Raw genomic sequence first — 12,037 nt, forward strand, 5'->3', positions numbered from 1 at the left:
TAAGGACCAACTGACCCTGATCTCAGATTAGGTTGCAAAAACCAGTTGAGAGATTCCCTTTATCTACTTCTATGTTGCTAATAAACTTTAAACATCCTAGTGGTAAAAAAACAGTGGCGTAAAACATGAATGCAATGTAAGCCATTTACAGAAGATTTTACATCCTGCCTGAATATGTGTGTGAGACGGTGCATCCTCCAGACCCAATGATAACATGAGCACTGGGTGTAGGGAGAGAGCAGGAACTGCTGGGTACTGGGAGACCTGGGAGGCCGAGATACCCTGTAATCGGGGCTAATATACCAGCCCCAGTTACAGCAGAAATTGGCAATAACAAAAAAAAAAACATTGGCAGTGTGTGTAGCCTAAATATTAAAAATGAAATGTAAAAAATGAAGCAAATTAAAAAAAAAAAATCCAAATTCTCTTTATGACAAAAGTGTAAACTAAGAGTACATGTTGCTTTGCTTGCATTTTGGTTGATTGGTTTTGCTTGAATCCTCTTAAGTGGTGTTAATATTTGTCCTGCAGGTTTTTGATAATCAAAATGGAAAACAAATTGCTTAAATAGGCCATTCACATGTTCTTTATTTTCATGATGATATGCTGGAAGAAAATATGCTTATATTTCTAATTACAATGTGCTTCTCTAGATTAACTTTAGTTTTTCTTTTACAGAATCCATAGTCATACTAAACTTTTATTCATTACTTTTTATTATTTTTTTTTTTGTTTTTTTTTATTTCATAATTTCTTTATAGCAGCTATGCAGCCCCCAAAACGTGAACTGCAGGGATCTTGAAGGTCGCCATTCAACTCCATTACACTTTGCTGCTGGTTATAACAGAGTTTCCGTTGTGGAATATCTACTACATCATGGTGCTGATGTACATGCCAAAGATAAAGGGTAGGTTTGTCAAACTGTTTTGTTTTATTTTTTTGTTTAATTCTGAATTTAGGCTATGTGCGCACAGTGCGTTTTTCGCGGCGTTTTTGCGCGTTTTTCGGGTGCGTTTTTGGCCTCAAAACTGCAGGACTTTGCTTCCCCAGCAAAGTCTGAGTTTTCATTTTTGCTGTCTGCACACATCTGTTTTTTTTACCTGCGTTTTTGAGTTAAAAAAAAAAATGGACATGTCAGTTCTTTCCTGCGTTTTTCTGCGTTTTCCCCCCATGCAATGCATTTGAAAAACGCAGCAAAACGCAGAGATCAAAAACGCAGCCAAAAACGCACCAAATCGCGGCAAAAACGCATGCGTTTTTATGCGTTTTTTCGACGCAGGTGCGTTTTTGTGCGTTTTAGCGGCCAAAAACGCAGCGTCAAAAAGACGCAGTGTGCGCGCATAGCCTTACTTTGAAATAAGACTTTTATAGTGAATAAGTGATATGCAGAATATGTAGATAATTTTCAATTTTTTTTTCCATTTTGTAAGTTTAAAGGTAGCTTGTCATGTAAAAAAAAAAAAAAATCATTAACCTGTAGATATGAGGTTTATCTACTGGGTAATAGCATTCTAAAGCTGTACAACAACTGAGGTGAAAACATGGCTACAAGGAAGAAATACACTTTATTCCTCCTAGCAGCCTCCGGCTTTCAGTCATAAAGGCGAGGCGGAGAAGCCTGAGTGAGCTGCAGCTGTAACCGCACCCTAGCACTGACTGCCGTTCATCAGCTTTGAGTTGGCTGTCAGTCAGTGCTTCTGAGTACATAGAAGAGAGAATGGGGGATAATTAGATTAGAATGTCCTATCACCTTTGCTCAGTAAACAAATTTGTTTTTAGGGCACGCGTGAAACTGTGGATACTGGGAATTAAACTAGTTGTCTGGCGTAGCGCATTTCCGAAAACTGGCGCAGCATGAGAGATGGGAGTAGAAGTCTCAGATTATAGAGGATGTTAGTCTTAAGTCATTAATAGAATTAAGTGGACAGGTAGGGTGATAAACAGAGATGTTAGGCGTTTCAGAACTGTAAAGCTTTCTTGATTCTTTAGCATATGGGCAACCAGTGAAAAGACTGGCGCATGGTGATGGCTTCGGTGTGGCGGTAGGAGAGGAATATGCTCCTGGTTGTTGCATTCATGATAGATTGGAGAATGAACAGTTTAGTAAAAAGGAGACAGATTAGTAAAGAGTTGCAAGAGACCAAGTGTGAATGAATAAGTAAGAGTTTTTGTAGAGTCAAATGTAAGAAAGGTTGAATTCTAGAGATCTTTTTGAGGTGCAGGTACCATGAGCGAGCGAGTGATCGGATATAGGGCATGAAGGAAAGATCAAAAATAATTCCCAAGACAGCTGGTGTGCTGCTGGGGAGGAATGGTAGAATCACAGAAGGAAATGGTAATACTAGGAAGGTTAGTAAAGGGAGGAAAGATGAGAAGTTCAGTTTTTCACCGATTTCCGTTTTAGATAGAGGGAGGACATGATGTTGGCAATAGCAGACAGACAATCACTGATATTTTCTAGTAATGCAGGAGTGACGTCAGGAGACTGTGTACAATTAGGTGTCATCAGCATATGGATAGTACTGAAAATCAAATCTGCTGATTATTTGTCCAATAGGGGCAGTCTATAGAAAGCAGGGGCCTAGGACTTGAAAACCTGAGGAACCTCAACAGTAAGGGGAGTAAGAGCTTGCAAATGATTGTGACATGGTCAGAGAGGTAGGAGGATAACTAAGGCTGTGTGCACAAAGTGTGTGGGGTTTTTTTGTTTGTTTTTTTTTGTTTTTTAATGCAGTATTATCACAAATCTGTAAGGAAATCCTTATGCCAGCAAAGTCTGCGAATCCTGAAGTGCTACAAACACATTCTGAATTTTTTCCGTGCAGATTTGGTTGCAGAAATAATCTGCAGCATGTCAATGTTTTGTGTTTTTGGCTGCGCTTTCACCATTGAAAACAATAAAAGAAAAACCCAAAAAATGCTTTAAATTGCAGCAAAAACGTGCATTTTGGCCGCAGTATTTTTCCTACCAAAAGAGGCAGACATTTCTGCAACATGTGCACATAGCCTAAGTCAGAGCGGTGTCCTTGAGCCCGATAGAGCGGAGCACAGTGAGGAGCTGGTGATCCACAGTATCGAATGGAGCAGAGAGATCCAAGAGAATCAGCAAGGAGTAGTGACCATAAGATTTTGTTTTTACTAGATCATTAAAGAGTTTACTGAAAGTGCCTCTACTAAAGGGTCAAGAAGAGTTATCTGCGATGTAGAGGAGGGAGGACCAAGCCTTCCAGGAGTTTAGCGATAAAGGAGAGATTAAAGACAGGTCTATAGCAGCACAATTTTGCGTAAGGGATGTTTGTTTTAGTTTTTTAGTTATGAGTGTATATTGGCATGTTTGGAGGAGGGAAAGATACCAGAATAAAGAGGGGTTAAATATTTTAGTTAGGTGAGTGGTGACAGCTGGGCAGAGGGACTGAAGAAGGGGAGAGGGAATAGGGTCACTGGTAGTAGGGTGAGAAGAATTGATGAGCCAGGTAACCTCTTCTTCTGTGACCTATTCAAAGACAAAAAGTGTGGGAGGGAAGAGGAGCCATTGGGAGACCATTTCCTGTCAGATGGGATCCTTTTTTTCTTTATCGTTCCTATGGGAGACCCAGACATTGGGTGTATAGCTTCTGCCTCCGGAGGACACACAAAGTACTTCACTAAAAAGTGTAGCTCCTCCCTCTGAGCCTATACACCCCCTGGAGAACCAGATCTAGCCAGTTCATTGCTTTGTGTTCAGGAGGCATACATCCACACATGCATTCTCATCTGATTTTTCATTTTTGGAAAGTTTGAAGAAAAGCGGGTCCAAGTCTGGACCCCCGGCATGTCCCTTCTCACCCCACTGTGTCGGCGGTGCTGTTAAGGTTGATTCCAAGGCTGGAGCCTTACATGCCGCGCTCCTTCACCATCCCTCGGGCTCTGGCTTGAAGTGGGAGCCAGCACTGTTCTCCATGCTTGGCAGGAGACCGGTCTCCATCCGCAGCCCTTCAGGATCCTGCTGGACCGGAGCACTCGCCCCCAGGGACTTGGAACCCTGCGTCTCAGCAAGCTAAGTACCTGAGACATTTATATATGGGGGTCCCTGTACTTTATTGTTGTGGGAGAGTGTGCTGAGTGAGTTTTCTGACATTTCCGGCCGGTTCTCTGGCTGTCGCCTGAGAACCGCGCCGATGGTGCCTGCGCGCCGGCCGCGCCGCTCAAATTTAGGCCCCGGCTTCGCCGGAGGCCTACTTTCGGTTTCACTGCCCTCGCATGTCATTCATACAGAGGGACAGTGCGGCTCCGCCCAGCGGCCGTTCTGCACAGGGGAGGGACACTCCTCACTGGGTACATGTCTCCTCCCCTGTAAGTCTCTTTGGCCCTCCAGATCCCGCTCTCAGAGTAGGTCCCGCCCCCTCTCCTCGCTCCGGCGCCATTTTATCAGCGTTTTCTCTGCGATCAACACTGGCTGCAGCATCCCTGCTGAGGTGCTTGGGGGTCCAGGCTTCGGGATCTGGAGGGCACACAACACCGCTCCAGCGGTCTGGTAAGCCACAACCTCTGGTTGTGGGCCTCTGTATATACTCTCTGGGGGTCACTCTGGCAGAGCCCCCACTTCAGCAGCATGTCTCACACGAGGAGCAAGGCTCCAAAGCTGTATTCAGTATGCACTGCATGTAAGCTCCTACTGCCTGAACCGAGCACCTATCCACATTGTGATGCCTGCTCTAACCTGACGATGCCTCAGCCTGGAATAGCCCCCCCAGTGGTCTCTCAGGCTGCTCCGGTCCCTGTGGCTGAACCCCCGGCTTGGGTAGAATCCTTATCTAGGTCAATCTCCCAGTCTTTTGCCGACTCCATGGGACAGCTGTCCCGGACTTTGCTGAACATGCATCAGCCCCCTTCACAGGGTGCCTCTGCTGCTAGGGCTCTCTCAGCGGAGCTCACAGAGGATTCTTCATCTGGTCCCAGACCCCGTCCTCCTAAGAGGAGACGTAGGGCTCCCTCCCCTTCCTCGTCCCGCGGCTCTGTTTCAGAAGCTGACTCGCGGGACGAGGAGGATGCCTTTACAGGGGGCTCGGAGGCTACCTCCATGTGCCCCATTGATCTGTCCGAAAGTGACTCAGATGTTAGTGATTTGATTGCGTCCATTAATTCTGTACTGGACCTCAATCCGCCAGTATCAGAGGAGCAACCCTCTCTGGCAGAAAAGCACCAGTTTACCTTGCCTAAGAGGACAAAGAGTGTGTTCTTTAACCACTCCAGTTTTCAGGCCGCTGTGACCAAGCCTAGGGCCTGTCCTGACAAACGCTTCCCAAAGCGTGGTTCTGATGACCGTTTTCCCTTTCCACCTGAGGTGGTCAAGGAGTGGGCTCATTCACCAAAGGTAGACCCCCCGGTGTCTAGACTCTCAGCCCGGACCGTTGTATCAGTGGCTGATGGCACCTCTCTTAAGGATTCCACTGACCGCCAGGTTCACTTTCTGGCCAAATCTGTATATGAGGCGGCAGGGGCCTCGTTCTCCCCATCTTTTGCAGCAGTGTGGGCTCTCAAAGCCATCTCTGCTTCTCTAGAGGAGATGCATTCCCTCGCCAGGGAATCTATGCCCGAAATGGTTGCTTTAACTTCCCAAGCTTCCGCTTTTTCATCCTATGCCATGTCGTGCCATGCTGGAGGCTTCGGCTAATTCCATCGCTATCCGCAGGATCTTGTGGCTTCGAGAGTGGAAGGCAGATGCTTCTTCAAAGAAGTACCTTGCTGGGCTCCCTTTTGCTGGGTCCAGGCTATTCGGTGAACAACTGGATGAAATTATTAAGGAAGCTACTGGCGGGAAGAGTACTTCCATGCCACAAACCAAAACCAGGAAACCTGTCCAGGGTAGGAACCAGTCGAGGTTTCGTTCCTTTCGTTCCTCCAACTGGTCGTCCTCTAAGCCCTCGGCCTCGTCCACTAACTCAGCCAAGGACCAAAAATCCAACTGGCGCACAAAAGCGCGTCCACAGAAGACCGCAGGAGCTGCTGCCACTAAGGCAGCCTCCTCTTGACTATCTGTCCGCGCCAGCAACGTCCTTAGTCGGTGGCAGACTCTCCCACTTTGGCGACGCGTGGTTTCAACACGTCTCCGATCAGTGGGTGCGGGATGTCATCTCCCAAGGCTACAGGATAGAATTCTCTTCCAGCCCGCCAAACAGATTTTTTTCTGTCAACTCCCCCCTGTTCCAAGGCCGCCGCCTTCTCTCAGGCCGTGGCATCCTTGCAGGCCAACGGAGTAATTGTACCGGTTCCCGCCCGGGAACGGTTCAGAGGTTTCTACTCAAATCTCTTCCTGGTCCCCAAAAAGGACGGTTCCTTCCGGCCCATCCTGGATCTCAAGCTTCTCAACAAGCATGTTCAGGTGCGGCATTTTCGCATGGAATCTCTGCGGTCAGTCATTGCCTCAATGACCCAAGGGGATTTCCTGGCATCCATCGACATCAGAGATGCCTATCTGCATGTGCCAATTGCAGTTTCTCACCAGCGTTGGCTACGTTTTGCAATCGGAGAGGAACATTTCCAATTCGTGGCTCTCCCCTTCGGGTTAGCCACGGCCCCTCGGGTATTCACCAAGGTCATGGCAGCAGTGATTGCGGTTCTGCACCTCCAGGGGTTGGCAGTGATTCCTTACCTGGATGACCTTCTAGTCAAGGCTTCATCCAGCGCAGACTGTCAGCGGAGTGTCTCGCTCACTCTCGCCACTCTAGCCCAATTCGGGTGGCTGGTCAATCTGCCCAAATCCACTCTGACTCCGACCCAGAGGCTCACGTACCTAGGGATGCAGTTCGAGACTCTGCCGGCACTTGTGAAGTTGCCCTTAATCAAACAGCAGTCCCTCCAACTGGTGGTGCGCTCTCTGCTGAGGCCCCGCCGTTATTCCATCAGGCACCTGATGCAGGTGCTGGGCCAGATGGTGGCGTCAATGGAGGCTGTTCCCTTTGCCCAGTTCCATCTGCGTCCTCTGCAGCTGGACATTCTCCGCTGTTGGGACAAGCGGCCTTCCTCCTTGCACAGGTTAGTGGCTCTGTCGCCACAGACCAGGAGCTCTCTTCAGTGGTGGCTTCGGCCCCTCTCTCTGTCTCAGGGACGCTCCTTCCTGGCTCCGTCTTGGGTGGTCCTCACCACGGATGCCAGTCTATCCGGCTATGGAGCGGTATGTCTCCACCACCGAGCACAGGGCACTTGGACTCCGTCCGAGTCAGCCCTTTCGATCAATGTGCTGGAAACCAGAGCCGTGCTCCTGGCTCTCCTAGCTTTTCACCACCTGTTGGCGGGCAAGCACATCCGAGTTCAGTCAGACAACGCGACAGCGGTTGCCTACATCAATCACCAAGGCGGGACACGCAGCCGCCTGGCAATAATGGAGGTACAACATATCCTTCAATGGACGGACGACTCCAAGTCCACCATATCCGCAGTCCACATCCCAGGCGTGGAAAACTGGGAGGCAGATTATCTCAGCCGTCAAACCGTGGACAGTGGCGAGTGGTCCCTGCATCCGGCAGTATTTCAGTCAATCTGCCGCAAGTGGGGCACTCCGGACGTGGACCTAATGGCATCCCGTCACAACAACAAGGTTCCGATTTACGTGGCTCGCTCCCACGATCCTCAGGCCTTCGCAGCGGACGCTCTGGTTCAAGACTGGTCCCAGTTTCGTCTGTCCTACGTGTTTCCCCCTCTAGCTCTCTTGCCCAGAGTCCTGCGCAAGATCAGAATGGAGGGCCGTTGGGTCATCCTCATTGCTCCGGACTGGCCCAGGCGAGCTTGGTACCCAGACCTGCTCCATCTGTCCGTAGAGGTGCCGTGGCATCTTCCGGACCGTCCAGACCTTCTCTCACAAGGTCCGTTTTTTCGCCAGAATTCTGCGGCTCTCAGATTGACGGCGTGGCTCTTGAGTCCTGGATCTTGACGGCTTCTGGTATTCCTCCTGAAGTCATTTCCACTATGACTCGGGCTCGGAAGTCTTCCTCGGCCAAAATCTATCACAGGACTTGGAAAATTTTCCTGTCCTGGTGTCGCTCTTCCGGCCATGCTCCTTGGCCTTTTTTCTTTGCCGACCCTTCTGTCCTTTCTACAGTCCGGTCTGCAGCTAGGACTGTCCCTCAATTCTCTCAAGGGACAAGTCTCGGCTTTCTCAGTGCTGTTCCAGCGGCGTATCGCCCGGCTGGCTCAGGTCCGCACCTTCATGCAGGGCGCGTCTCACATCATTCCGCCTTACCGGCGGCCCTTGGATCCCTGGGACCTCTATTTGGTCCTCACGGCCTTGCAGAAACCCCCCTTTGAGTCTCTTAGGGAGGTTTCTTTGTTTCGTCTTTCACAGAAAGTGGTCTTTCTAGTGGCCATAACTTCCCTCAGGAGAGTCTCTGATTTGGCTGCGCTCTCTTCGGAGTCACCTTTTTTGGTTTTTCATCAAGACAAGGTGGTTCTCCGTCCGACTACGGACTTTCTCCCTAATGTGGTTTCTCCTTTCCACCTTAACCAGGACATTACCCTGCCTTCCTTTTGTCCGGCTCCTGTTCATCGCTTTGAAAAAGCGTTGCATACTCTGGATCTGGTGCGGGCGCTCCGGATCTATGTGTCTCGCACCGCTGCTCTTAGGCGGTGCACCTCTCTTTTTGTGCTAACCACAGGTCGGCGTAAGGGCCTCTCTGCTTCTAAGCCGACCTTAGCCCGTTGGATTAGTTCGACCATTTCGGATGCCTACCAGTGTTCTCAGGTGCCTCCCCCGCCGGGGATCAAGGCACACTCGACCAGACCTGTCGGTGCCTCTTGGGCTTTCAGGCACCAGGCTACGGCTCAGCAAGTCTGTCAGGCTGCCACTTGGACTAGCCTGCATACCTTTTCAAAGCACTACCAAGTGCATGCTCATGCTTCGGCAGATGCGAGCTTGGGCAGACGCATCCTTCAGGCGGCTGTCGCCCATTTGTGAAGTTAGGCTCTGCCTACTTCTCAGTTTTTCTGTTTATTCCCACCCATGGACTGCTTTGAGACGTCCCAATGTCTGGGTCTCCCATAGGAACGATAAAGAAAAAGAGAATTTTGTTTACTTACCGTAAATTCTTTTTCTTATAGTTCCGTATTGGGAGACCCAGCACCCTCCCTGTTGCCTGTTGGCAGTTTCTTGTTCCGCGTGTTATCACCGGCTGTTGTCGTGGACAGAGTCTACGGTTGTTCCGGTTCTTGCTCTGTTTTTACTTGTGGGTGGCTATTCTCCTTCAGCTTTTGCACTAAACTGGCTAGATCTGGTTCTCCAGAGGGTGTATAGGCTCAGAGGGAGGAGCTACACTTTTTAGTGTAGTACTTTGTGTGTCCTCCGGAGGCAGCAGCTATACACCCAATGTCTGGGTCTCCCAATACGGAACTATAAGAAAAAGAATTTACGGTAAGTAAACAAAATTCTTTTTTTTTTTTCTATGAAATAATTGGCCAGATTGTCAGCACTGAAGGTGATCGGGGCTGGCACATCGGACTGAGGAGGGAGTGAAGAGTGTCACTTAGGATTGCTGTATAGTGACGTGATTACTCGTGATGGGCGAGCACTGAAATGCTTGTATGCTCGCTACTCTATTCGAGCTGATCAGATGCTCTGACTAAGTCCACATGAGTAACGAGCATTATGGAAAGTCAGTGATTGGCCTGTTGGGTCTCTGCCCACAAACTGCGGGCCATACACAGAGCATTTTTGGCAGGAGGGATGGGTTATTTATTTTTCACGCTATTTCATGCCCTGGGAGAGCCATTCAGAGACTTTGGCTCTTCCTGGTGTGCCTGCACACACATCATACAGTGAAGTAAGTCCGTGCCTTGTGATCGTTGTCTCACTGGCAAAATATCCGAACACCCACGATACTCAACCAAGCTCTGCAAGTACCTGAGCACACCTGTGCTATATATCCTATAAACCTTTCTAAGGCTATGTGCGCACTTACCGGATTTTGCCGCGGATTTTCCGCGGATTTGCTGCATGTTTCGCTGCAGAAAATGTTCATAACATCTCTGCAGTGAATCACCAGCAAATCCTATGGAGAAAAAAAATCCTGTGCGCACTGGGCGGAATTTGACAGCTGCATGTTTTGCTGCGGGAATCCCGCAGCAAAATCAAGTGCATGTCACTTCTTTTCCGCACATCGCTGCGGGATTTCACTCCATTGACTCAATGTTAATCATGAAATCCCGCAGGGAATAACGCAGGCAGCAAATTCTGTGCGGTTCACTGCGTTTTCCTGCGTTATTCCCTGCGGTATTTCGCGGTTTACCTCCGGTAATGTACATCGCTTGTCTGCGGTTTTGCAGGGAAGTGATGTCATTACAGGAAGAGGAAACCGTGCAGAGAGTAAACACACACAGATCACACACACAGACATCACAGACATAGAACACATCACAGACACATAGACACAGACACATAGAACACACATAGAAAGAAAACGGAAATATAGAAAACAAAGAACGTGGGCTCCGCTGCATATTTACCTTCCAGCCGAGGTAAGCACACAGCGGCGGGCCGGTATTCTCAGGCTGGGGAGGGAGAGGGGCAGGGTTAATGTCCCCCGCCTCACTCCCCCTCCCGCAGCCTAGAATATCAGCCGCAGCTGCCCCGGCACTGTCGCATGCATTATGCGACAATACCGGCGTGTCCTCGGCTCTTTTTGCCACCGTGTAGCAGTGGTGGCAAGGTAATACAAGGGGTTAATGGTGATGGGGGACCACCGCCATTAACTCCAGGCTTGATCATGGCAGCGTCTATGTGACAGCTGACATGATCAACCCGTAAGTAAAGTGAATAAAACACACACACAGAAAAATCCTTTATTTTAAATAAAACCAACAAGCCTCGTTCACCATTTTATTAACCCCTCCCAAACAAAGCTCCGGCGTAGTCCACAGCTCCGGCTCCGGCGTCCTGCACTGCTTCCATCCAGCCGCGACTAACACAGACACAGGCTGAATGCAGCAGACAGCAGAGGTAATTACCAATCATTTCCCATGGCCGGTAATGTGAACTCACTGCCGACCGTGGGAAATGCAGCGATCTGTCATCTATCTCTCTATCTATCCCTCTGTCTGTCTATCTATCTATCCCTCTATCTATTCTTCTGTCTATCCACTATCAGAATTAAATGTATTTTTTTTTTTTTCTTCAATGTGCTTTATTGCATTGAATGCAATAAAGCACATCCCAACCCGCAAGCGGCAAAACCGCGGCAATACCGCGAACAATGCCGCGGTAAAACCGCAGCAAACCGCATGCGGTTTTCGGGTGCGGTTTCCCGCGGTTTTTTACCGCGGGTGCGGTAATCTTTGAGAGCATGCGGAATTTACGCAAGGAAATTTCATTTCCCAGTGCGCACAGAGCCTAAACTGTGGCTTCAATTTTCATAAAATATGGGAATTTTTGGGGGGGGTGTTTTGTGCAATAAGACACTTTTTAGCAAGACTAATTATTGCTAAAAGGTGCTTACATCCATTGTCACAGGGATTCAGAAGCTCCACTGCTTCTTTTATGATCCGCAAAGCATTTATAAAGCACCCTATGGAATAACTAGGAGAACTGTGCACAGCTACACTCGCCTGCTTCCAGGAGCTACCGCACAGTGACTGTCCTCTGCTTTCCTGGACGTATCACAGCTCTTTTCTGTCAGGCCATACACTTAGAAGCTGTCAGTGCAAGCAGCCAGCAATAAACAAATGGCCCTCTTCCTACTGAACCCGCTCTGAGTGGCTGCCATATTGCTGGAGTGCAGGTGATGTGATCAGGGCTCAACTGCTCTATAGTGCTGCTTCGTCTGTCACTATATACTTACTCATTGTACTGCTTGTATATTTATCTATATAAGCCTTACAATTCTATCATTACAGCTACACACCATCTCACATTGTTACAGTGTACGACTGTCACAATATATTTAAAACTTCTCTTTACATTATAAATTTACACTGACTGTCTTTCCTAGTAAGTGAAATGGCTTGTATTACATACACCATCGCCAACAATGAATTAATCTACATCCTTACTGAGAAATCCATGCCTTGCATT

General features: G+C 48.6%; 1 protein-coding gene across 2 annotated transcripts in view; it reads left to right on the forward strand.

Moving 5' to 3' along the window:
• TNKS (tankyrase) overlaps positions 1–12,037 on the forward strand; it is a 349,200-nt gene that overhangs the window by 276,399 nt on the left and 60,764 nt on the right. Inside the window, exon 14 of one of the 2 annotated variants that reach the window (XM_075352460.1) lies at positions 762–907. In XM_075352460.1, coding sequence (XP_075208575.1) covers positions 762–907 — 146 coding nt within the window. The remainder of the gene's footprint in view (positions 1–761; positions 908–12,037) is intronic. The other variant, XM_075352461.1, reaches the window with a different exon arrangement.

Source organism: Anomaloglossus baeobatrachus, chromosome 1 (assembly GCF_048569485.1).
Source record: "Anomaloglossus baeobatrachus isolate aAnoBae1 chromosome 1, aAnoBae1.hap1, whole genome shotgun sequence".
Lineage (NCBI taxonomy): Eukaryota > Metazoa > Chordata > Amphibia > Anura > Aromobatidae > Anomaloglossus > Anomaloglossus baeobatrachus.